The 23,229-nt window shown below is 33.7% G+C and overlaps 1 protein-coding gene across 15 annotated transcripts in view; it reads left to right on the top strand.

Moving 5' to 3' along the window:
- Positions 1–23,229, top strand: part of CHD9 (chromodomain helicase DNA binding protein 9) — a 143,932-nt gene that overhangs the window by 78,901 nt on the left and 41,802 nt on the right. For 12 of the 15 annotated variants that reach the window (XM_045582875.1, XM_045582868.1, XM_036440425.2 and 9 more), the window contains 9 exons: positions 8,529–8,640; positions 12,246–12,392; positions 13,487–13,555; positions 13,639–13,694; positions 14,303–14,420; positions 15,620–15,706; positions 15,881–16,018; positions 16,951–17,072; positions 19,898–20,141. In XM_045582875.1, coding sequence (XP_045438831.1) covers positions 8,529–8,640; positions 12,246–12,392; positions 13,487–13,555; positions 13,639–13,694; positions 14,303–14,420; positions 15,620–15,706; positions 15,881–16,018; positions 16,951–17,072; positions 19,898–20,141 — 1,093 coding nt within the window. The remainder of the gene's footprint in view (positions 1–8,528; positions 8,641–12,245; positions 12,393–13,486; positions 13,556–13,638; positions 13,695–14,302; positions 14,421–15,619; positions 15,707–15,880; positions 16,019–16,950; positions 17,073–19,897; positions 20,142–23,229) is intronic. The other 3 variants (XM_045582870.1, XM_045582874.1, XM_045582873.1) reach the window with 3 other exon arrangements.

The following is a 23,229-nucleotide window of genomic DNA, read 5'->3' as shown; positions in this document are numbered from 1 at the left end:
TTAAATAGTCTTGGTTACATCATTTTAATTAATAGCACTTTATGCTATATTAAACATTTTCTTATATAATGTTGTTTTTTCATTAGTTTTGAAGGAACTGAGCTGTTGGTAATACCAAATGATCGATATCAGATAAAACTGACGGGAATACATTTTAGAATAACCATTAATAATGTGAAATATAAATTTTTAAAGTAAATTTGTAAACAGTAAGTATAGTGGATGTGTAGTCAGTGTTGGTGTTTATTTAACCAATGTGTTTGACTTTATATACTCCAGGAAGACTCATCTGAAAAAACCAGTACTGCCTGTGCTTGCTAGTGTACTTAGAGTCTTTTTATTATTTCTGACACTTAGAGATTAATGTTTTAACCATACAAGGAGTAGAGTGTCTTTTTCAGAGCACTTTGATATAATTTAATTTAATCTTGACAGCAGTTCTGAGAGTTAGATTGGGCATGCAATATAATAATGTGCTCAAATTCTTTGGCTTTGGAACCAGTTGCATTTGTTCAAATTCCAGTTTTGTGACTTACAAGCAGCATGACTTAACAAATACTTAATCTCTTCAACCTTTAGTTTTCTTACACATAAAATGGGGGTACTGATAGTACTTGCCTTGTGGTATTATTTTGAGGATAAAATGATTTAATAACCTTTAAAGCAAACAGAACAGTACCTGGGATTTATATAATAAATGCTAGCTATTATTTCCTGAAAACATACAGAGCAGAGAGCTGTTGAAGGCAAACAGGGCCAGGAGCCACACCCTTCATTCCAACCTAAACGCGCACTCACCTGCCTGGCTTTCTTTCCATTAAGGCTCTGTTCCTAAATAAGGTCAGTTAAAAAAAAAAAAAAAAAATCAGTCAAAAACAAAAACAGTTGCTAGGAGAATAGGTTAACTTTCTAATGGCTTTTTCCATATGAGCATGTCTCTTAGTCAGGTTAGCTAGAGTAGCATTTAGGATAGGTAAATTAAAATAATTTTATTTTATTTTATTTTATTGATTTCAGAGAGGAAGGGAAAGAGAGAGAGATATAGAAACATTAATGATGAGAGAGAATCATTGGATGGCTGCCTCCTGCACACCCCGCACTGGGGATCAAGCCTAGGACAGGTAAATTTCTTTTGAAATACGCCTGAGTTTGAAAGAGTTGCCCATGGTTATGTGGAAGGATGCAGGTTGAAATACAAGTGGCAGGTGTAAATAAAGAGGTGGGACCAACCCTTTCCTATTGTAGTGTCTTCATATCTTGGTAATCATGTTCTAACAAGCTGCCTTTCAAGTAGAATAGCAGCAAAATAGACATTTCTTAAGGAATAGTAGGTACATAATAGATGTGGATGAAATGAATTTTATGGGATGAATGCATGAGTGAAGGAATAAAAGTTCAAATATTAAAAGATAAATGGTTGAGTTTGATTTGTTAAATCAAAAACAAATGGCAGGCTAATCCTTCTTGAAACCACAGGGATATAACTATGGTTTAGGAATAGTAGAAACTTAAATTCTAAAATAAAATTCATCCTAAGACTTCCAGTAGAATTTTCCTAAGGCTCTATTCAGTTTTAAATTATATATTAGAAGATCACATGATGAAACATTTTTAAGTTACGGTTTATAACTGTGACAATTAAATTGTTTCCATGTTGTCAGTTAGAATTTACTTATTTGTATTATAGATTTTCAGACTGACATAGGTAGAATGCCTTTGATACTTAGTGTTCTTGTGGCCCTATACATTTAATCCGTAATAGCCCTTCATGACTAAACTTTCTTTGAATTTGATAATTAGTCTGTTTGTTTTAGGAATGCTAGCTATCAGATATTAGAAGTAGCTTTTCCCTTTAGTTAAAGCAGAAACATCTAAATTAGGAAATGTTTATCAAGTTCAAGTAGATATTTAATGATGTCACATTTTAAAGAAAAACAGTGAAACATTGAATAATCTCAATTATATTATCCCCTTTTTTTGCTATAGTCTTTTTGGATCCCTTAGAAGGAAAATAACATTTATTAATTAGCTACCATCAAATATATGTGTATTTATTAAAAAAACTAACATGTATATTCACATGCACATCTCTAGAGGGGCATTTATGTCTAAATAAAATCTGAGGGAAAAATCAGATGAATTCAGTAAGTGGAAATGACCACTTTGTAGTTTATATTAATGAAAAATGAGATCCTGATTGCAAGTACTCACGATAATAGGAATTTACTATTTGTTTAAATAAACTATAAATGTAGCACTTATTTCATTGTTCTTTGGCATATAATAAAAAAGCAATTTGAAAAATGTATGTATAAATTTATTATGTATTTTTAATCCTATGCCATTAGTAGTCTCAATACATTCTATAATTTTTGAATTCCCAGCAAATAAAATGTTTCATTGATTTCATTCCCAATACCTAAACTTAAACTCAGTGAAAATCCAAAACATTCATCTATAGAAAGTATTGATATATACATTACTACTATGAATTTAATTAAAGTTTACAGTTCTATTTTTAAGTATACTTTTATATAAATTGTATTAGTAAGATTTAACATTAGTAAGCCATGCGTTTTATTTCATTGCATCTAAGATGTCATTGATTATAAGACTCAATAATTTTGTATTAATAAGAAAAAAATATTGCCAACTAAAACTGGCATATTATTGATGATTAGGTGAATCTTGATTTCATAGACTTTAATATGTGGGAAAATGCGTACCTTTGAAGCACTGATATAAAGTATTTTATTTTAATGTCCCTATTTGTCAATAATTTTAAACATAAACACCATTTTATTTTATTTTTAAGAAAAAATGGTTATTAGGAATAAAAATTGAACTGTGCTAATATTGAATGTCAATTGTAATTGAAAAATAAAATGTTAAAAGAGGATTAAACAGTGCCAGTAAATGTATTTACTATGACTTATCCTTAATAAGTTTGTATGAAATAACTAAGTAATTTCAACTTCTTGAGAAAAATGATGTCAAGCCTTAAATAGGAAGTAATTTATAGTCCAAGTTACCCAAACTACAATACAATGTTAGTCTCACAAATTTAAGGTTAACTATTGTAAAATACAAAACCCTTGGAAAACTTGTTTTTTTCCCAGATGAGTATAAGCTGGAGTTTTAAAATGAACTTGAAGCAGGAGAAATCTCACCATATTAAGTGTTAATAAAAGAAAAAGTTTATGTTTAATAACTTTAAAAATAGCCCCAGTGTTTTTCACTTGGCTTGCAAAGAAATATTAAAATGTGCATGTATTTTTGCTTGTTTCCTTCACTTATGGTTCATTGGATGCATTAATTACAACAAATTAACTAATTGGATAAGATTCAGTGTTTGTCAAATTTTTGCAGAAAATCAACAGGATGCAATTATAGATTGATACTCTGTAGGCTGCAGCTTATTATGCAGACTCTACTAATATGTGGGGAGGATATAGATGAGTGCATAAATTATATCTGAAAATAAAATAGAGATGCCAAGTATAAAGAGGTTTTCTAGTGCTTTAGACTTCTCACATAAGTTAACATTTCACATGTAAACTTAGTTTGGAATTGCTCTTTGCTTTTGGAACCAAGCTATGTTTTGATATCCCAGGTGTACTGGTTAATAATGCGAATTTTTTTCAATAGATGGGATTACACATACGGTATGTTGATATATATGTGATTTGATATGTATGCTATTTTGTTGTATTGACAACAAGATTCAGAACTTCATATGTCATATTTTCTGAAGGTGTTAACATCATAGATATTTTTACGCTAAAACGTCTAATTTGGTGCCCAAAAAAAAGCATTTGCGGGAAGTTTTAATTCATTACTTTATTTTGAAGAAAAGTGCTGCTGAAAGTTATCATATGGTGAACATGCTCCATCTCAAGATACTTGTGAACACTGGCTTAAATGCTTTAACAGTAATGCTTTCGATGTGAAAGACAAAGAACATCCAGGTCAACCAAAAAAAGTTTTGAAGACCAACAATTACAAGCAGCATTGGATGCAGATGTGTGTCAAACTCAAAAACAACTTGCAGAAAGGTTAATCGTTGCTCAGCAAACACTTTCTGATCATTTACAAGCAACGGGAAAGATTTTAAAGGAAGGAAAATGGGTGCCATATCAACTGAACGAAAGACACATGGAAAACTAAAAGGGTATCAGTAAAATGTTGCTTCAATGGCACGAAAGAGAGTCTTTTTTGCATCCAGTTGTGACTAGCGATGAAAAGTGGATTTATTTTGAGAATCCCAAACACACAAAATCATAGGTTAATCCAGGTCAACCATCAACATTGACTACAAGGCCAAATCGCTTCGGAGAGAAGACAATGCTCTGCGTTTGGTGAGATCCGGAAGGTGTGGTGTATTGTGAGCTGCTAAAATTATATGAAACCGTTAATACTGATCATTACCAACAACAAATAATTAATTTGAAACACGCTTTGATTGTGCAACGACCAGAATGGGCCAGAAGACACGGCAAAGTAATTTTGCCTCATGATGACGCACCAGTTAAAGACACATTCAAACTTGACTGGGAAGTATTAACCCACCCGCCGTATTCACCAGACCTTGCTCCTTCAGATGACCACGTGTTCTGGGTTCCTATTGATGGCACGTGCAGTTTCTGAGCAGCACTTCAAAACATACGAAGAAGTGGAAAATTGGGTCTCTCAATGGTTTGCCTCAAAACAAGAAAAGTTCTGTTGGGACGGTATTCACAAATTACCTGAAAGATGGAGGAAATGTGGAGTCAGCGATGGACATTACTTTGAAATTATCATGTTTTCTGTGATTATAAAGTCTGCATTATTAACTGGTACACCTGGTATAATTATTGTATGGTGCTGAAGTTTGCTAACTGATTAGGAATCTGTATTTTTAATAGATACCCTTTTAATAAAGCCTGCCTCACACATTTAGGAATTACTGATCAATAGCAACCTAATTCTTGTTCTCCTTTGAGGTATCGTCTGTGTACCATTTTAGAACTCAAAATAAACCAATACTACTTTATTGTTTTCAAGAATCAGTATTCTATGTGAGTAATCCTAGATCTGAAATTTTAAAATATGTCTGTATTTGACTCAGAATTAATCAGTCAATAATTACTTCAAATGTTAAAATCAACTTTTTCTACCATAGAAGTGTACATTTTTTAACAGAAAGGGCATATGTAAAAATTTTAGACTTTGACACATTTATAGGAAACTATAATCTGAATGATCTCTTATAAAGATAGGATTTGAAAAAGATTTTTTCATAGGTTAAGAATGATTAATGAGTTTATAAAGTAATATACTATTCCAGACCTATAGAAGAAATTGAAAGAAAATGCAGTATATTGGAAACAAAATTATTTATTTTTGTTTAAAGTACATTTTTAAGATAATACATAATGACGGTTCATCTAAGATATGGGAAACAATTGGACCTAACCTACCACTTTCTACCAAATGAATGGGTATTCAGGATTTGGCAGTACTTGTCCTTTGTTGATTTGTTGATGATAGCCATTCTGACATGTGTGAGATGGTACCACATTGTTGTTTTGATTTGCATCTCTCGGACTATCTCTATTCTTACTATCCATGTGACTTTGAACAAATTATTTAACTTTTTTAAATCTCAATTTTCTCTTATAAAATAACTAGAGGCCCAGTGCTCGGATTTGTGCACCGTTGGTGTCCCTCAGCCTGGCCTGTGCCCTCTCTCAATCCGGGTCCCTTCAGGGGATGTCGCACTTCTAGTTTTGGCCCAATTCCTGAGGCCAGGCCAAGGGACCCCACTGGTGCATGAATTCATGCACCAGGCCTCTAGTATGCATATAAAATCTTTGATTAATCTCTTCCTGCCCTCCTCCTTCCCCCCTTCCCTCTGAGACTCATCAGTCTGTTTCATATTCCCATGCCTGTGCATTGAGCGTCTGTTCCCTGGTGGTCAGTGTGCATCATAGCTAACAGTTGAACAGTCTCTTAGGCTTTTATACATATAGATAGTATTTACCTCAGAGTTGTAGGAACATCAAGTGAGATAATGTCTAAAATTCAGATTATAGTGTTGAGAGACATGAAGCTGAAACAGTCAATGTAGGCAACTTTTTTAAGAACTATGAGAAGAAGGAAGAACAACATCATGTGCTATCTAATAATAGATATAACTGCAAGGCAGATTTTTATTTTAAAAAGGAAACCAGAGTAAGTAAAAGGGACCTGAAGAGGGAGGAAAAGCCCAAATGAAAGTGTGAGAAAGAATGAATTGTAACTGTGGTTGGTTCCTTAATTTTTTAAAATATCTTTTTGTACTTTTATTTCCTGGCTCCAACATGAATTGTATTTTTGCTCTTATTTACCATAAGAGTGCAGGAGAGCTACCAACTAAGAATTAATCATTATCCTGTTGAAGATAATAATTATACCAATACAATAATAACCTGCAAATAAATCATTCTGGAATTTTTTCTCGCTTCACATATAACCAATAATCAAGTCCTACGAATTCCTGCTTCCAAAATTTAAAATTGTGCCTTTTCTTCACCACCTCACCATGGCCCTATCTTGCACTCTTCACTCACTCGAATTATCATTTGCCTTTATCACTGGTTCCATATTACTGGTTTCTGGGCCTGGCATTTCACTTCCTTCTGGTTGCATTGGTCTCTTATTTAAAATTCTCCCCCCTCCCAGTTTTATTGAAATACAGTTGACATATAACTTTGTATTAGTTTACGGTGTACAGCATGATTTGATATATGTGTATATTATGAAATTATTACCATAGTAAGTTTAGGGAACATATCACAGTCATAAATTTTTGTGTGACTTGTGATGAGGACTGCTAAGCTTTACTGTTCTAGCAAATTTCAAATACCCAATACAGTGTCGTTGACTATAGTTTCATCCCCAGAACTCATCCATTTAAATCTCATAGTTTTCACTTTTTTGGGGGCATTAATTTGAAGCTATCCTAGTGCCATTTGTTGTTAGTGGTGAACATGACATTATTTTTATTACTATATTGATTTGAGAGAGAGAGGAAGATAGAGGGAGAGAGAGAGAGAAATGTCAATGAGAGAGAAATATTCACGGGCTGCCTCCTGCACCCCCTCACACCCCTATATTGGGGATTAAGCCCGAAACCCTGGCATGTGCCCTCACCAGAATTGAGCTAGTGGCTTTTGGTGCACGGGATGACAGTCAGCCAAATTAGCCACACCTGCCAGGCAGTGACACGTGTTTTAAATTCCTGCCCGATAAAAGCTGGCCTTCAAGTAAAACGTTGACTCCTTGCATGTCATACAAGGCCTCCTGTGACCTTTGTAGATGACCATCTCTCTGGTTCTTCCCCTGGCGGTAGTCTATGCATTCCAGACAGGATCTTATCGCTGCATATTCTCATTCTTCTGTGATATCCCCCTCCGTAGACTGTACCCTACCGCCTTTTTTCACTGTTTTACTAACTGCCTGTCATCGTTCAAATCTCACCTAGAGCATCCTTTACACTTCAGTAAACATAAGCAGTTCTTCCTTTCTATACACGTGGTATCCAGTGCTAAGTTCCATATTAGCGTTTTAACTGTGATCCTATTCCAACAATATTTTAAGGTTAGGAACTGTGTCCACTTTCTCTTCAAATCCTAGAACCTAGGAAAATGCCTGGACTATAATAATTCCCTGTAGTGATCCTTAGTTGAGAAATTACTATGTTTCAAGATTTTGCTAAGAGGTAACATGCATTACCCACTTAATTCTCAACAATAGAGGTAGCTATTATAATATCCCTATTTTCTAGGCATGGAAATGAAGGCCAAACAAGAGCAGGTAATTTGCCCAGTGTAATAGGTTAACAGTGGAATAGCATTTAAAGTCTTGGGTCGTATGATTTCAAATGTCATGCTTTTTTCACTTCCAAGTTGTCCCACATTCGTAAATAATCATTGAAAAGTTCTGAGTTTTTTATGTTTTATCTAAGGTAGAATTTTCCTGATTGGCAGTTAGCATGGTTTGTGAATAACATAGTACTTTGGGATCATGTCCTTCCATCTGTTGAACCAGATTAGAAAATGTGGATGGTCTGTACTTCTGCCTCTGATCCGGGTCAGGAAATGAAAACTCATTTTCATTTTAGACATTTGTATTTCATGTGCATGTGTAAATATCAGTGAGTGTGTATATATATAAGTGAATGATTTTAAGTACTAAATACAGTTATATGAACTTACTTTTCCCCATGAAAAATAATCTTGAGCCTAAGTAATAAGTGATACAACTTGCTTTGAAGCACATTAACTAAATATTAATTTGTGTGAGACTCAAATTCAGTTTTTGTGTTGAAAATGTCATGGGTTTTGTGATAATTAGCATCTTTGGTTGAACATTCAAGTGATATAAAATGGCGTAAAGCTTATCATGGCAATCTTAACTTGTCCCTACACTGCTCATGATTCAGCCTTTTGACCCAAAATGAAAAAATGTAAAAAGATCTTACTGTATACTCTTTTCCTTTGAAACAGCAAACTCATTATTACATTGGGTAAGAAACAAAAAAGAAAGAATGAGTCTTCAGACGAAATATCTGATGCAGAGCAGATGCCACAGCATGCATGCAAAGAGGAAGACTCTCAAGTGAGTATTAAATTGTTTTCTGAGACATGAAGCACTGGTAGAATTGTGTAGATAGCATAATGTTGCTTTGTGGATATTTATACTGTAGCTTAGTAGTAAAAATACATTTTATTGCATAGCAGAACTTAGCTGACAGCATAACTGCAGTATGCTCCTAGCAGTATTACCATAGAATGTTAGTCCCGGGGGGGGGGGGAACTTACATGTCCTCTCAAACCCCTCATTGTTCAGATAATGAAACTGAAGCCCAGAGAGGTCGAATAATAATCCAAAGTTCCCGCTGGTTTTGAGCCTGGAGAAGTATCTAGTGATATTCTTTACTTTCAAAGTCCTTTTGAATTAACTTAATGCTGGAGATATTAATTTTTAAAATCACCTACAGAATGGATGTAATCATTCCTAGATATAATTTCTTTGCTCTACTTCTGTCAAAGAAAAAGATAAACATTTATATTAAAAAAATCCCCTGATGTAGACAAAAATGCTGTGCTCTTTGCCCTTTTTTGGGGGAATAAGTGGATATTTAAAATAACCTTGCGAAGTTAACAAATATATAGTGAAGGTCATAATAATTCAGGCCACCCTCTGCTCTCTAATAATTAACGTATAACTCTAGGCCGTAGGGGTGGTGGCAGTTGTTGAATTATGGGGCCAGAAAGCCCCTGAATGGCCTTTCTTCTTCCTTATGCAGCTTCTTATCCAATGGGAGAGTAGTGGCTCAAGGCTCCTGGGCTGCTGCAAGAGTTGAGGTAAGGGCAGTGACTGAAGCTCCTAATATTCCATGGCCTGGCTTTTTCTTCATATGTTATCTTGAACTTAGGTAAACTTATAATTAACTTACTCAACACGAGAAAATTTACTTTAATTTTTACTAGAATAATGCTGGCCATTTTTTCCATTATGTAATTACCAAGCATTGAAATGATAGATTAGGTTTACACACACATTTCTTCCATACCTTTCACTGTAATGTTAGTTTGCATTGGTACGTGGTACTTTAACACAAAAATATTAAGTGGGAAAGGAAGGAAATATTTTCTAATAAACAAATCTATATTATTGATATATGTAAAGATATCATTTTATAAATGATGGAGAATCCATGTAGCTTTCAACCACAATGGATTTGAAGGCTTAAAAATAATTTAAGTTTAGAGTTTGGGGTCAAGTGGAAATCTAAAAATATAAATATAATATTTAGTTTTGTGTTTTTAATCTTAACAGAGAGTACTTCAGTACTGACTATATTTAGATTTAACTTTTTAAAAAGCCCTGAGTAGATTTTATTAGGATTATGATAGGAAACAAGTAATATGATACCATAATGAAGTATTAGTCATTTAAAAGCATAATGTCCCTGACCTCTTATGTAAATGCTATAGACTGATCTGTTATAGCCCTTAAAATATAAGAAGAAAAAAGCTAGGAAAAAGAAATCTAAATAAAGAATTTGTCACTACTTCAAATTATGGTTTAAAAACCATTGTGGAGGAAGAAAGCCAGAAAAATCACATTAGCAAAAAATGTAGACATCAAATTAGTTTTTATATTTTAAAAGTAGTATAGATATTGTATGACTGAGAAAGATAATTGAGACTTTGTTTGGATTTGCCTAATGTGGAACTATATAATCTAGTACAATACAATTATGATAAAATCAGCTATAATCTTGTAATTCACACAAAATCTTTTAGACTAACGAAGTCTTCATAGGATTAGAGAGCACTGGACAGTAAGTGGTCCTCATTCTGTCTTAGGAAGAATTACCTGAACGTGTACTTTTGTTAGGATTCTTTCATGTCACTCATTCACTGTTTACTAAAGACTAAAGTGAGGCATTTCAAAGTACTAATAGATGCATAAGTGACTAGAAAGGAAACTAATTCTGAAAATATCTAACAGAACCTTCTAAAAGTATGCTGAATTACTCTCAAACTTCGTTATTTAGAAGATTTGTGCCTAGTGAGACATACATTGATAGTACATGTTATTGTTAGAATAATAGATGTCACTGTTGGTTATTAATTTAAACTATTCTTGAACATTAAGAACTGTGTCACGCCCATAATAGAAATCATAACATTCCTTTCACCTACTAATAAATTAGAGATCCTGGGAATTCTTCCCCCCACCCCCCCCCCCCCCTCCCCAGCCAGGGAATAATATTTTTTATTTTTCACAACAGCATGTGGGATAATTGGGTTTTTAGAAGTTCTTTTATAATTTTTATGTGCCACCTTCCTGTCTCTGATATTAGCAAAAGAGGCACCCTGAGTTTTGAAATGTAAATGTCCTCTTGTCCAGGAGATGGTGGCCCATCCTAAATGAGGCATGGAATTGTCCACTGTGTTTGGCTGAGCTAAATCAGCCTGCTAGTTGCTCTTTCTCTAAATATAGCACTAGTCTCAAGAGAAAGAGGCAGAGGCACGTTCAAGGCCACTGCAGCCTTCTGGATGCAGATAAGTTTGTCCCTACACTGCTCATGATTCAGCCTTTTTTGTCATGGTTATGGGAATATTCAAGACCTACTAAATTGAAGACATTGTCAGAAATCAAAGGAAAAACACATTGGGTTATTTGCTGGTTAGCTTTAAGAAAGGGTATCATGGGAGTTACCCAATATGCAAAAGAAAATGGAATAGAAAAAGGAAGAATGGATAAATTTACCAAATATTGAGCACTAGAGCAGTTAGCTGAGATACCTCCCCCCATGAGATTTTAGGGAGGTGAAAAAAAAAATCTAAGTCCTTTGGGATTTTCTTGTCATTGTGAGAATTTGTTTTTATAGTGGGAACACCAGATATTAGATATTTAGGGAGGTAAGTAAAGCTGTGTGTGATATCTAATTTAAAATTACTTAGATTACTTAAAAATTATGTTACTACATGTAATACTTTTTTGAAGGTTTATTTCGGTTTTTATGATAGTGATGTTATTTATTTTTAAGGAAAGGTAGTAAAATTAGTAAAACACTGGTTCCTCCTCCATTTATACATTTAATTATTTCATAGATTTACTACTTTATTTTGTATATTTCTTATAAAATATTTTGTATTATTTTGTTTTCTGTTTTAAATGCAACTTCATTAGTTTCATAGCAAATATTAATTACTTAATTTCTTCTAGTTTTATATTATTGATTAGTTATTTAATATAGCATCTGATACACTTTTTAAGTTTTGGGCAAGTCTATGAAGGTATTAGTAGTTTAAAATATGTGTTGCCCGAGGTGTGAAATAGTTACAAAAATCAGATACCTTTTATTCTTCTAAAGAAAAGTAATAACGTAATTACTAATTACTAATAAAACATATTTTGCCCGAGCTGTGACTACTAACTAAAACAAAATCTTTTCATTTTTAACAGTCTCTAAAGAAAATAAATAAAGGTCTTACTAATCTTTGTTATTTGAAACTTTAGGACGTAAATCTGAAGATTGTAAGCCTGTGTCAAAGGGCAAGTGATAAAAAATGTGAAATGAGGAAAAATGAATATAACGTACATTTTGAAAATGTAATGTACCAAACTGCCACACTGGAGTAATTATTTTAAAATCTTTTCTTTAAAATGAGTTATATAAACATGACCCTTATGGTTCATTACAGAAAAGAAGATCAAATCGACAAATTAAAAGGAAAAAGTACGCAGAAGATGGAGAGGGGAAACAATCTGAGGAAGAGGTTAAAGGTTCTATGAAAATAAAAAAGAATTCAGCTCCTTTACCTGGGGAACAGCCTTTACAGTTATTTGTGGTAAGACACATTTAGGATTATGACTACAAGATACTTTAAACCAACAGAAATTCTTTAAAATACTTTCATTTGTTTTCTCCTAAAACCTGCTCCAACTTCTGGATTCTTTATTGTAGTTAATAGGATCTTTAATCATTCTAATTTGGGACTCATGCACCTCCCAAATATATATTCTTTATATTTATACACACACACAAACATACATATATAATTTATTATTATTGAATTCAGAGAGGACAGGAGAGAGAGGTAGAAACATCAATAATTAGAGAGAATCATCGATTGGCTGTCTCCTGCACGCCCCCTACTGGGGATCGAGCCCACAACGCCGGCATGTGCCCTCAACTGGAATTAAAACTGGGACTTTTAAGTCTGCAGGCCCACACTAAATCATCTAGACCCAAATACTAGTATGTATTCTTGAAACCTCTCTAAACTCTGTCTTTTCTGCAGAATATTTCTAAGTAAGAAGCCTAGGTGTAGTACATTTCTACTGAAAATTCTAGTAGTTTTCCAGTCTTAAAAAAATAGGCATTCTCAACACAGCAAGTGAAAAGCTTTATATGGGTTCTTTGGCCTTCCTTTGCCTCTTCTTTGGAAGCAGACTGTCCACTGGATTTATGAACATAGTGCCCAAAGGCTCTGCTTGACACATCTGTCATTGCATATGAATTTTTCTTTTGGATTAATTTTTTAATCTCTGCTCTGGAGTATGAGCAACCATGATCTGCTAGCTCACTGATCTAGCAATGTGGGCAAGTGCTCACCTCTCTGCCCAAGCTTCCTAACCTGCAAAGCAGAGATGATAGTAGTGTCTACCTCACAGTGTAATTGGAAGGATTAAATTAATATATGCAGAGTGCTTAAAATAATGCCTATTACAGTAAAAAGCACAATATGTTCACTTTGATATTATAGATGAGGTTGAGGACAGTAACAACGATTTATGTTTCTGTTTTATTAGTTCTGACACTTGATGCCTAGCATAGGTGTTGCATAAATAATTGTTGAACTTTTATGTGTTCATAAACATACAAGGTAAAACCTAAAGGAATTTTCAGAATGTGCAATTATATTTTTCCTCCTTTCTACAGGAGAATCCAAGTGAAGAAGATGCGGCAATTGTGGATAAGATATTATCTTCGAGAATTGTGAAAAAGGAAGTAAGTGATAGCACATAACATTTTATACTTTATATTCAGTGGTCTGATAATAGAAGTCATAGTTACCGATTTTATTTTTGTAGATATCACCGGGAGTGATGATTGATACAGAAGAATTTTTTGTAAAATACAAGAATTAGTAAGTATTTCAGTTAGAAAAATAAAGAAATGTTTATTAATATATTTAACTATATTAAGTTCAGTTTATCTGCATTTTAAATGTTTTATTATTTCATGAAGTTAAACATCATTAAAAATGAGAAGACAACCTTTCATGTTAAAATTGAATTTTTCAGAACATCAAAACGCAGGAATCTAAAATAGGCTTTTACAAATTATAGAACATTATTTGTTATATTTGAACTTTTCAAACTTTTATTCAGCTTTTTTCTATTCTTTGGTGAAAGAAAATTATTTTAATAACGTTACATTAATTTTAAAACAAATTAGCTTTCTGATCATGGCAAAACTATTACAATGAAGAAATAAGTGATAAATCATATCTTGCTACCCCATGATTTAGTGTACCATTCTGTTAATAGCATATTGCAAACCTTAGACTACAATCTCTTTAGGATATAGTGATCCCATGGCTCTTGACATTTAATGAAACGATGAATGGACTACCTATTTGTAAAGTGGAAGATAATATTTTGCATTGAATACTATGATTAAAAATAAGTTTTAAACAAAACAAAGCATTGTTTTCTATATTGTTCTAATATGTTGCTTTTATAAATATTGTAGCTCCTATCTTCACTGTGAATGGGCCACAGAACAGCAGCTTTTGAAAGATAAAAGGATCCAGCAGAAAATCAAACGATTCAAACTGAGACAAGCACAAAGAGCACATTTTTTTGCAGATGTAAGAAAAATAATAATAAATGAGACTATTATGTGTTGAATTCTGAACATGCAGTATTTTTTTTTATCAAAATTTTAAGTATTATTCATATTATTTCTTTGGTCTTAAACTTTGATGTTGACTACAAATGCTATCCATATATAGTATTTTTCTTTCCCCAAATTTAGCTTGGAAACTAGTTGAAGCAGGAACACTGATAATTCAAAACATAGATTAATTCTATATTGTTAAATTAGCATGCATTTTAATACTTAGAGTTGAAAGTGATTGTGTTAATATCTCAGAATTTAACAAGTTAGTCAGGTAATGGAAATGATATTATAGCAAATAAATAGAAAATAAGATTTTTCATGAAATGTATTTAATATTTTTTATACCAGCTTTCTACTTGTGAACAGATAATTGGAAAAATTTATTTACCTTTCTAGATTTTACTAAATAGTCTGATGTCCTTTCCTGCTCTAAATTATTTTTCTTTTAGACTTTTTTTCAGAACAGTTTTAAATTCACGTAATTTTTTTTAGGCCCTCCCAGTAGCTCAGATGTTCAGAGTGCCATCCTGATATACCACTGCTAGCTCTCCAGTCAGGACATATGTAAGAAGCACTCAACACATAAATAAGTGGATTAACAAACCATGTCTCTCTCTCTCTTTCTCTCTCAGATCAATAAATTTAATTTTTTAAAACTTTTTTAGACTTTTTATTTTCAACAATGAAAATGAAGTTGGAAAAATTATACAGTATTTTTATTGATTTCAGAGAAGAACGGAGAGAGAGTGAGAGAGAGAGAGAAATATGAATGATGAGGATTACTGAGTGGCTGCCTCCTACATGCCCTCCAAAAGGATGGTCTTTAACTGTTGGACCTGAGGAAAGTGGCAAAAAGAGGTACAGAGGCTGCTCTAAAGGAATCTTTCAGGAGCGTGTTTTTTGGAGTAACTTCCTGGTCTGGAATACCTTACTTATTAGTGCTATTTGGTTAATTTTATTATATAGATTATGCTGATTCATAATATAGACAAATTTTCTACATATCTGTTGGAAATTAAATGGAAGTATTCCAGTAATTGGAAATTTAATTGAAATCAAACTTACGTGTTTATTCTATACTGAATAGCTAGTATATTTATCTTTATTTCACTTTTTTCTTTCTAGTTCGTTTAACCCCCCCAAAATATTGTTACTTTTACATTTTAGATGGAAGAAGAACCATTTAACCCAGACTATGTTGAAGTAGACAGAGTGTTAGAAGTCTCTTTTTGTGAAGATAAAGATACTGGCGAGGTAAATATTTGGCAAAAAGTTTTTAACTAAATAAAAAACCCTAAAACTTTTCAGTGTTAAAGTTAACCGTCTAAAAACAAGAAAAAAATTGTTTCATCCGTTTTTATTGATGTTGGTTGATATATTAAACTATCCTTTTTCAAAATGGTAAAATAAAATTTTTTTTTCTTACAGCCTGTTATTTACTACTTAGTAAAGTGGTGCTCATTACCATATGAAGATAGTACCTGGGAACTAAAAGAAGATGTAGATCTTGCAAAAATAGTAGAGTTTGAACAATTGCAATCTTCAAGACCTGACACAAGACATTTGGTAAGAATATATATTACACAACTTCATAAACTCTTAGCATATCTGTATTCAGGTGGTTTAATGTTATTTTTGAAATTTTAACTTAGTCTTTGGTATACAATTAATACTATATTTAAAAATACTCATAGTACTATATATGTATGTTAATTTAGTTATTCCTCCATTAGTGGATATTTGAGTGTTTGCTATTATAAACAGTGCTACATTGAACAGTGAGCCCTGGTACAAGTTCATGTAAGACAAACCAAAATTGTAATTGTTTGGCCAGAGCATATGTGTATTTAACATTTAGATGAATATTTCCTTCCACATTTCTCTCTTAAAAAGTTTTGAATGTGTCTACCTCATTTGTGAATTTTAAATCTTCACACTATACTTTCTTTCAGGTCATTTATAAAAATACTTGTGGGCCAGTGCACAAAATTCATGCACAAAGGGAGATGGGGGGTTGTCCCTCAGCCTGGCTTGCACCCTCTCCAATCTGGGACCCTCTCATAATTCAGGACTGCTCACAAACCACTCACCTGCCTGCCTGATTGTCCCCAATTGCTTCTGTCTGCCAGCTTGATCGCCCCTTAACCACTCCCCTGTCAGCCTGATTGATGCCTAACTGCTCCCTTGCCGGCCCAGTTGCCCCATCTGCCCTCCCCTGCTGGCCTGGTCACCCCCAACTGCCCTTTCCTGCTGGCCCAGTCACCTCTAACTTCCCTCCCCTGCAAGCCTGGTCCCTCCCAACTGCCCTCCCCTGTTGACCAACTTGTGGCGGTCATCTTGTGATGACGTTGCACATGCCACCTAGGTTTTTATTATATAGGATTATGAATACCAGTTTCAGTTCTAAGCAGAGTTACTGATTCTCTACTGTTGTTTATGAGATGTAGGGAAATGAAAAAATCTAAAATACATCATCCATTCTTTGTTTTTTCACTAAGGAACGTCCTCCCTCTAATATTTGGAAAAAAATAGATCAATCCAGGGAATATAAAAATGGTAATCAACTCAGGGAATATCAACTGGAAGGACTCAACTGGCTTTTGTTCAATTGGTACAATAGGTATGTAGTATATCTTAGCACAAAAAAGTTAAATGTTATTTTTTTACATGTGTGAAAATATGTTAAGTAAAATTGGTACTGATGTTTTATTATTATTATGGAGTCTTTGTTATTGAAAGTAAAATTATCTCAAGAAGATAATTTATAATTTAGGATTTTGCCTACAATTGCTTTAAATGCATATCAATCAGAGTAGAATACAGTTGCTATGTTGTTTATTAATCAAATTTAAAATACATTTCATAACAAAACATCTGTTAGGGAATGTTTTACAACTTACCAGCTTATACTACTGTTGAAGTTGTTCTAAATGCTTTATTGAACATTATCTCATTTTTTAAATTGAGATGAAAAGATAATTTCAAAGAAGTAAAATTGTACCGTGATTGAGAGAAATGTATAATAGTGTATACAAAGGAGCAGATGAAAGCATTATTATTAGTAGTAACAGTATCAAAATGAGATTCAGAATTATTTTTTGGGGGCTTTTACTTCTCACATGATTCTTCAGAGAAGTTACACTTGCTAATGGTGAGTCAGAAGACTCAGTTGATGAAGATAGGTTTGTCATGCAATGCTCTTTTTCCCCTGGTTTATGTTTTGTACATATTTATCATATTCCTCAAGAGAACCTTCCAGATAAAATAGTAATCAAAATATGCTCTTTAATATTCTTCCCTTGTCCAGACCCTTTCTCATGTTTTAAATACTCACCACTTAAAACCTCTATCACAGCCCTGCCCCCTTACTCTCTATATGTGACTGCTTCATAGAGAAGTGTAGGGCCGGCCAGTAAGGGAACTCATTCCAATCCTCGTTTGCCACGTGAGCCTACACATGTACCTCCGTCCATGACTAGTCTTATGTCTGCCTGCATGTATGAGAAGTTACCAGGTCCTGCCCCAAGACCCAGCCTAATGTAATGCTACCACCTCAGCTCTTGACATGCATTTCATCCAGGCTTCTCAGACCTCCCTTACTCTTCTGTCTTCAAGCCATCGCTGAGACCAGTATCAGTCCTCCGTCTGTGAGCCAGTTTGGGCTTAACCCATACAGAAAAGGATAAAACTTCTCTTGGCTCTGTTTCTTCTTTTAGCTACCTGAGAAGCTGTGCAAGCTCTTCCCATGTCTTCCTTTCCGGTTCTCCTGGAACCTGCTGTCTGGGTTTTGATTCTGTATCATCTCTGAAACGCTTTTCCAACCCACAGCATACATCTCAGCCTTACCTTGCTGCCTTTGCTGCATTAGAAAGTAGTTGCTGCTTTTCCCCATTCTCATTGACTCTCTGCTAGACCCTCAGCACCTCTCTGACTGTCCCTTTCAGTAGTTTTTGCTGTTTGTTTGTTTTTTCATCTGCCTGCCCTTTCAGTGTTGATTTTTCTTGCCCAAAACTCTGTCTTTTTCTCTCTTCTCTCCTTCCATATTTGTTCCCCCTAAGCCATATTCTGCACCCCTATAGTATACTTCACATATCAATAACACTAATGATCTCACTCTTATCTATAAGTAAGGCCTTGAATCCCAAACCCATATTTCTTTTTACTTCTTGCTACCTTAATCTTAATGAGTGTTTAAACTCAACAGATTCAAAATTAAACTTATTTCCTGTTTCCTCCATACCAGATGTATTCTCCCATATTTTATATCTCAGTTGAGAATAATAAAATTCACTTAGTCACCCAAACTGAAAAATCTGGCTGTCATTCTACACCCTATGTACTTGGTTGGCCACCAGGTCCAAATCATTCTAAATCATAATTAATGTTGGAATCAGTTCTCTTCTTAGTCCCTCTTCCCTAGTCCAAGTGTCCTCCCATTCTTTCCTGCATTATTGCAGGCCCTTCAATTAGCTTCTAAACTTCTAGTCATCTCATTTCTCATATCCACAGTGGCTTTGGAGCAAACTTCAAAATAAAAACCTGACCTCATTTAAATTTTTTTTTGTCAGATTATTGGAATAATGTCTAACTTTCTTTATATATACTTCTTGCTTATCTTAATAATATCCCCTATCTCTCAAAACCACAGTTATATAACTTGTGGTCCCACAATGGATCATGTGCTTTCCACTGTGCTCCTTGGCTAAACACTGCCCTCCCCACTCACAGCAGTCTTCACATCGCAATATCTTCTAGCCAGAAGTGGACATTTACTCCTCTGAGCTTTCGTAGTAAGCTTAATATTGACGATTCTTAACCAGTCATGTATCATAATCATCTGTGGAGTTTATTTAAAAATTATAGCTGCTTTTTTCTGTTCCGTACACCTTGACTCACAGAGCGTGTAGGGGCGGGCCCTGGGTGCCTGGGTCTCTTTCAAACATTGTAGGCTCTCTTAATGTACAGCCAAAGTTGAAAACCGGTGCTATATTTGTTCTTCTATGATAGCACATTGCATGACTACTTATTTGTTTATTTGCATGTCTGCTTCTCTAATAGATACAAGCCCCTGGAAGGCAGAGAACATGTTCTATTTCTTTTGTATCCCATCTTCTCATACTGTCCCTGAGATATAGAAGGTATTTAAAAAATGCTTCCTGAATAAAATATTTAGTCTGCCTTGTGCTTGCCATTTCACTCTTTAAAAAAAACAAACATCTATCGGGTGGTATCTTTATTTTGGAGCTACAAAATATGTTTCCTCATTGCAGGGTTATAATAAAATTATAATCTTCAACCTACTCTGCACTTCAGCAACTTTTACATTTTTATAAATGTGAGCATTTTAACTTGATCATGGATTACTTTTGTATATTTATCTTTAAAACTGTTATAGTATACAGAAAAACCCAATGTCTACTTGGATAATATATTTGTTTATTTCAGACGAAACTGCATTTTAGCAGATGAAATGGGTCTTGGCAAAACAATTCAATCAATTACATTCCTCTACGAAATCCTTCTGACGGGTATAAGAGGACCTTTCCTGATTATTGCTCCACTTTCTACTATTGCAAACTGGGAGAGAGAATTTCGTACGTGGACTGATATTAATGTTGTGGTTTATCATGGGAGCCTGATTAGCAGACAGATGATACAGCGGTATGAGATGTACTTCAGGGACTCACAGGTGTGTTACTGGTCATTTGGTTTGTTTGAATGCTCAGTTTGGAACATGATAAGCATTGCATATTCATTACATTCAAATTGAGGATAGATTTTAATTGCCTATTTAGATCTTCAGTCAAGTTATTCATCATATATTTTATAATAAATATTAGTAGCTAAAGAGAACAATGACTAAAGTAGTTTTGTTCGTGCTCTAATTTATTATAAAGAAGTATTCTTATTTATACAAATGTACAAATCTATAAGTTTTAAACTAAATAATGTTTTACTAAATGTTTAAAATACACATTAAATTTAGAATTATAAAGGTCTCTTTGATATTCCTACAATGTGTTCTTTTCTTCTTCTCATTTAAAAAATTTAGATCTTAAGTGAAATACCATGAATTTAAAAGCTTATTGAGGTGAAATTTTAAATAGGTTCTTTTTTGTGTTCATTGGATTTTGATTTAGACTTTTTTTTTTTTTTTTTTTTTTTTTTTTTTTTAATTTGGTTTGTTGACCCTGGCCAGGTAGGTCATTTGGTTTGAATGTCATCCCAATATGCTACGGTCGTTGGTTTGATCTCTGGTCAGGGTACATACAAGAATCAACCAATGAATGCATAAATAGGTGGAACAAATCAATGTCTGTCTCTCTTTCACGCTCTGTACCTCCCTTCCCTCTTCCCCCCTCCTCTTTCTCTCTCAAATCAGTTTTTAACAATTTTGGTTTTATATACAGATTAAGCATACCTTTATAAGTTTTCCCCCTTTGGATTTGTTACTCTACAGTGTTTCCCAAACTTTTGACATATGTGTACCCCTTCTATAATTTTCGTAACTCTGAGTACCCCTCGTACTCATGAGAACGTAGAATTAGGCGCAGCTAAGCACAGTGCAGTGCAGATCCCCACCAAACTCCGGTGCAACGCGTACCCCCACCAAACTCTTCCCGTACCCCTGGGGGGACGCGTACCTCACTTCGGGAAACACTGCATACTCTGGGGATTTTATGGCTTTCTTCTCCCCTCCATCTTATGGGCACTTTTTCCATTTCATTTTGGCTACATACATAAGTCATAAAAGTAAGAGATGACATTATAAGAAAGAATTTCCTAGCAGAAAATTAAGACTTGAAAATACAAAGTACCAAGTTGAAGTTTGAGTAGTAATACAATTATTTTTAGATAAAAACTTAATGAAGAAATAAGAAACAAAATGATAAAAACATCAACACATTTCACATGAAATTGTACTTTTTAACTGGAATTTGCCTGGCATTCTAGCTCTACTTCAACAGTATCATGATATTTTATTTTTCTTTCACTGATTCTTCCCTTTTTATAAGGATCATTATAATTTATGGCCAGGTCATGTGATGTGATTTATGGTAAAATAAGGTATTATACAAAACCTTGTGTTTTTACCTCTCAATTATAACTAATTTTTTACTTTTTGAAGCTGAAAATTAATTATTATTGTTCCTTTTACCTCATTTCCCTTCACTTCACATTTCTATGAAATTAAGCATCTACAAAATCTTTCATTATTCAATTCTATGGAAAACTTAACTTTGTACGTTTGGAGCCTATGACATTTTAGCAAGGTTATAGTTTGATTTTCTTCTGTCATGTTTTATAATTCTTAATCTTATATTTGTAGAATTTTAGTGCATCATAGAAATTAGTTCAAATGAATTTTCTTAGAGAAGGTGCAGTTAACATTTTGATTGTAAGAGATTTTTAACAAAGTCACAATTTTAATGTCTCAGGAGTTTGGTATTAATTTGATAGCCCAAGAGCTGAAAGATTCTTCATGCATTATAAACATGACTTTATGTATTAAATGTTATATTTTTTATGATAATGTTATATATTCTGGAAAAATACTATTTGAAGGGTTTTAAATTTCAAAAGATAAAGATTTCTCATGTAATGAGATAAATAGATTTTTACTTTAAATATAGAAACAACTTTTGTTTTTTCTGGCTGGACCACAGCATTTATTTTGGTATTTTGTACCTGGGCCTGCACGCTCCAGCCCAAAGGGCCCAAGACCCCGCAGGCAGGGCCAGGCCCTCGGCCCAGTCCCCCCACTCACCCACCGGGCAGCGTGCACTGAGTGTCACTCTGCTGCAGCTTGTTTGTAGAAACAACTTTTGTTGTCACTTTTAAATATGTATATTAATGTAAATTAATTGAATATTTAACTTCTGCTTTTTTAAATTATTAAATAGCTTGAAGTCACAGTGATAATAAAATTATGCTCAAATTTTCTGAATTGCCATGAGGAATAATCACAAACATTTATTGAGTATTTAACCATGTGTCAGGCATTATGTTAAACCATTTACATATAATATCTTACTTAATCCTTGCATTGACAACCTTTAAATATATAATAGTATTATTGTTCCCCTTACTGCAGAATTTTATAAATGAGCAAAGTGAGGTATAAATAAGTTACTTAGTTTCCCCCCAAAGTCATAGAGCAAACTGGGAATAACATACTTGAGAGCCCTTACTCTTAAGCAATACATACAACATATTTCAGGTTTTTGAGCCATATAAATACTATAGACTTATACTTTATACTTACTTTTTATTGGAACTGTTGTTCAACTTAATGGCCAGTGAATGTAGTTAATATGAATTAATCTAAGTGAATAGGCATTAAAATCCTGTCAGAACACATGTTTCTTAAGCCTTTATTTCTCTCTAATTCCTAAGAGTTTATAGTTTTCAATCCCACTTACACATTTTTTCCATTTGGATTGTATTCCTATAACATCACCTGTTCCTTCAGAAGCCCCCTTTACTGGTTTCTTCTCATCTTCTCTGTCTCACCGTGAGGCAACCCAGGGCTCTGTCTTCTCATGCTTTTATGCCATACTTCATTAGATTTCATTCAGCTGCACAATTTAATGCCATCTATACAACTGGAAATTTCCAAAACTATGTCACTAATTCTAACCTCTTTTCTAAATTCTAGAGTCATATCCAAATGCCTATTCAACTATTCTGCTTGGATATCTACTAGGTGTCTCAAGCAAAACATATGCAAAACAAAAATCTGGAATTTCCTCATTGTAGTAAATAGCAATACCAAC

The sequence above is a fragment of the Pipistrellus kuhlii genome, unplaced genomic scaffold, assembly GCF_014108245.1.
Source record: "Pipistrellus kuhlii isolate mPipKuh1 unplaced genomic scaffold, mPipKuh1.p scaffold_m20_p_17, whole genome shotgun sequence".
Taxonomy (NCBI): Eukaryota; Metazoa; Chordata; class Mammalia; order Chiroptera; family Vespertilionidae; genus Pipistrellus; species Pipistrellus kuhlii.
This window is presented reverse-complemented; position numbering and strand designations above follow the sequence as displayed.